The sequence below is a fragment of the Chaetura pelagica genome, unplaced genomic scaffold (genome assembly GCF_000747805.2).
Source record: "Chaetura pelagica isolate M959 unplaced genomic scaffold, ChaPel_1.0 scaffold436, whole genome shotgun sequence".
NCBI lineage: Eukaryota > Metazoa > Chordata > Aves > Apodiformes > Apodidae > Chaetura > Chaetura pelagica.
Window position 1 is genome coordinate 3,281,189 of NW_009953651.1, and position 3,175 is coordinate 3,284,363.

A 3,175-nucleotide genomic window follows, 5' to 3' on the forward strand; every position below is an offset into this window, starting at 1 on the left:
CCCCAAGGCCCAGTCCCCCCGGCGGCACCGCTGCCTGCGGGCCCTGGCAGCCGTGTCCACCCACACCAGCATCGTGAGGGAGACAGTCCCTGTCCTGCTGCAGCATCTCCGGAAGGTGCAGAAAGGTAACACAGACTCACAGAAGGCAGCTCCGTTACATTACCAGTGATGGCTGGGAGAGTGGGGATGGCAGCGGTGGGAGGAGCTGGGGTGTGAACCCCGCCGCTGGAGGGTGAGCTGGGAGGGCTGGAGGGTGAGCTGGAAAGGCTGCCTTGCTCGGGGTTCCTGGTGCGATCAGCTGTGGCTGTTTCAAGTGACAGTGACTGTGCCCTGCAGGGGGAGAGGCTGGGGCCGCTCAAGAGATGGTCTCAGTGTGCCAGAGCCTGCACCGCGTGGCCCTGCAGTGCCAGCAGGACGCGGAGGGCTGCTGGTACTACCACCAGACCGTGGTGCCCTGCCTGCTGGCCATGGTCGTGCAGGCTGCCGTGCAAGGTAGGGGCGGGAGAGGGGAAACGGTCCCGCAGCCAGCGCTGCTGCTGCCGCCTTCTGGCAACCGCGGGTACTGCTGACCCTGCCGGAGCCGAGGAGCTCTGTCCCGGCACGCGTGGGTCAGGAGTTGTGCCTGCCTTCTCCCTCGGGGCAGCAGGCTCCAGCGTGTCTCCTTCCTTCTGCTGCCTGCAGAGAGCACCAACCCGCTGCTGGGCAAGGCGCTTCTGGAGGAGGAGGTGCTGGCTGCCATGGTTCCAGTCATCAGCGCTGCCACCACCCACCTGAGCCCCGAGTGAGTGATGCTGGGGCAGGATGCAGTGCACTCGGTTGTGAGGAGGGGGCTGGCTGCGTCCCACTGCTGCTGTCTGTGCAGGGAGACCCTGCATATCCCGGGACAGACCTTGTGACCTTCCCAGAACAGCATGTTGCAATGTCTCCTTTCTCCTAGGCTGGCTGCCCAGAGTGTGTCTCAGGTGGTACCCCTCTTCCTGGATGGAGAGGTCTCCTTCCTGCCCCAGAACAGTTTTCCCTGCTCCTTCCAGCCCTTTGAGGTGTGTTAGGTGTTTGGGGCTGGGGTGCCAGAACAGGGGTGCAGGGAATGAAGATGCTGGCACAAGCTGGCAGCAAGGACTGCGTTGACATGAGTGCTGTCCTTCCCCTTGCAGGATGGGGAGTGCTTGGAGGCACAGAGACGTCTGGTCATCCTCCTCATGGCTTTTGTCTGCTCTTTGCCCCGCAACGTAAGTTGGTGGGGAGCAGGGTGGAGAAGGAAACCTGACTGAGCACCCTCCTGCCTGGGTCCACAGCAAGCTCCATGGGCAGAAGAAGAGAGCAGCTCTGGACATGCTACATGTTTCTTCCAGGTAGCAATTCCTCGGCTGCTCCGGGAGCTGCTGGTACTGAGCTGTTCCTGCAATTGCCCCTTTACAGCCAGCACAGCTGCAAAGTGCTTTGCAGGGCTGGTGAACAAGCAGCCAGCAGGTAAGGGGGCTGGGCAGGCTACAGTGGGTCCCTGCCCACTGCTGGCAGGGGTATGGCTCAGCCTGTCCTCTCTGTGTCCCCAGGGCAGCAGCTGGATGAGATCCTGCAACTTGCAGTGAACAGGTTGGAGCCCAGCCTTGCAGAGGGGCCCCACCGAACACAGGCACTCACCCTGCTGCTCTGGGTAAGGCCTGCCCCGGGTGTGGGGGGAAGAACTGAGGAGGCTGGTCCCGTACTGACAGTGCTCTGCCCCACAGGTGACCAAAGCCCTGGTCCTGCGTTACCACCCCTTGAGCTCCCACCTGACAGACAAGGTAGGTGGTAGTGGGGCTGGGTGATGCCTGAGGCACCTGCCTGCTCCCCCTGCAGCTAGCTGGGACCCCACAGCAGGACACCCCACCTCAGGGCTCTGTTCCCTGCAGCTGATAGGCCTGCTGGGTGATGTGGAGCTGGGCCCCACTGCAGCCGATGGCTTCTCCCTGCTGATGGCCGAGTCCCCAGACGTGCTGCACAAGGGCTGCCACGCCGACGTGCGCATCATGTTCCGCCAGCGCTTCTTCACTGACAACGTCCCCAAGCTGGTGCAGGGCTTCCACAGGGCTGGCCCTGGTGAGTGGCCACCTCCAGCCCAGTCTAGCCTTACCCAGGGGGCATGAGCCAGTGTCCCCTCCTTCCCCTGGCTGCCTGCAACCATCTCTGCTCTCCACAGACGTCAAGGCCAATTACCTGAAGGGCCTGTCCCATGTGCTCAACCACCTCCCGAAGCCTGTGCTGGTGACAGAGCTGCCCACGGTGAGAACTAGTCTTAGTGGGGCTGCAGGGATCATGACTGGCTGGGATTTACCCATGTTTCCTGTGTCCTCCCTATCTGCAGCTGCTTCCCCTCCTGCTCGAGGCCTTGTCTTGCTCAGACCACGTGGTGCAGCTCTCCACGCTGAGCTGCCTCCAGCCACTGCTGCTCGAAGCTCCCCATATCATGAGCCTGCATGTTGACACACTGGTCACCAAGTTCCTCAGCCTCACCTCCAGCCCCATCATGGTGCGTATGCCCCCTCCTCCCTCCCCGTGACCCTCCCCTCTACCCCTGCCCCCTCTTCTGCCCTCACCCCTCTGTTCCAGGCTGTCCGCATTGCTGCCCTGCGCTGCGCCCATGCGCTTACCAGCCTGCCCACAGTAGTGGTAAGTGCTCCTGTAGTGGTCTGCTGCCTGCTCCTGCAAAGTGGTCCCAAAGTTCCTCCTGGTGGTGCAGCCAGCACCTGGCTTTCAGTACAAGCCCTGTCTCTCCTGCAGCTGCTCCCATATAAGGGCCGAGTTATCCGGGCGCTGGCCAAGCCTTTGGATGACAAGAAGAGGCTGGTGCGGAAGGAAGCAGTGGCAGCACGGGGAGAATGGTGAGTACATGTAGCTGGAGCTGCTGTAGTGCTGGCATGTTTGAGACATGGCTGATGGCACCATCTCTGTCCCCACAGGTTCCTGCTGGGGAGCCCAGGCAGGTGAGCACCCCATGTCCCCTCCCTGTGCTGACCAACAAAATGCCTGGGCCCCCGCTCACCCGCCAAGCCATCCAACCAATGCCATGGACCCTCGGAGCCCAGTACTGCCCTGAGTGCCAAGGCTGGAGTGTGGGGGCTGGCCAGCAACTGGAGGGAAGGAGCTGTGCTGCTTGTGGCTTTTCCCGCCCCTGCGGCGGGCCGGGGCACAGGGG

At 62.7% G+C, this 3,175-nt stretch overlaps 1 protein-coding gene across 1 annotated transcript in view; it reads left to right on the forward strand.

Annotated features, from left to right (window-relative positions):
• MMS19 (MMS19 nucleotide excision repair homolog (S. cerevisiae)) overlaps positions 1-2,967 on the forward strand; it is a 12,790-nt gene extending 9,823 nt beyond the window's left edge. Inside the window, exons 17-30 of the mRNA XM_010000065.1 lie at positions 29-125; positions 337-492; positions 682-781; positions 938-1,040; positions 1,155-1,229; positions 1,353-1,470; positions 1,554-1,654; positions 1,728-1,784; positions 1,893-2,079; positions 2,180-2,262; positions 2,345-2,509; positions 2,590-2,649; positions 2,761-2,861; positions 2,940-2,967. Of these exons, the coding sequence (XP_009998367.1) occupies positions 29-125; positions 337-492; positions 682-781; positions 938-1,040; positions 1,155-1,229; positions 1,353-1,470; positions 1,554-1,654; positions 1,728-1,784; positions 1,893-2,079; positions 2,180-2,262; positions 2,345-2,509; positions 2,590-2,649; positions 2,761-2,861; positions 2,940-2,967 (1,431 nt within the window). The remainder of the gene's footprint in view (positions 1-28; positions 126-336; positions 493-681; positions 782-937; positions 1,041-1,154; positions 1,230-1,352; positions 1,471-1,553; positions 1,655-1,727; positions 1,785-1,892; positions 2,080-2,179; positions 2,263-2,344; positions 2,510-2,589; positions 2,650-2,760; positions 2,862-2,939) is intronic.
• The last annotated feature ends 208 nt before the right edge of the window (positions 2,968-3,175 follow it).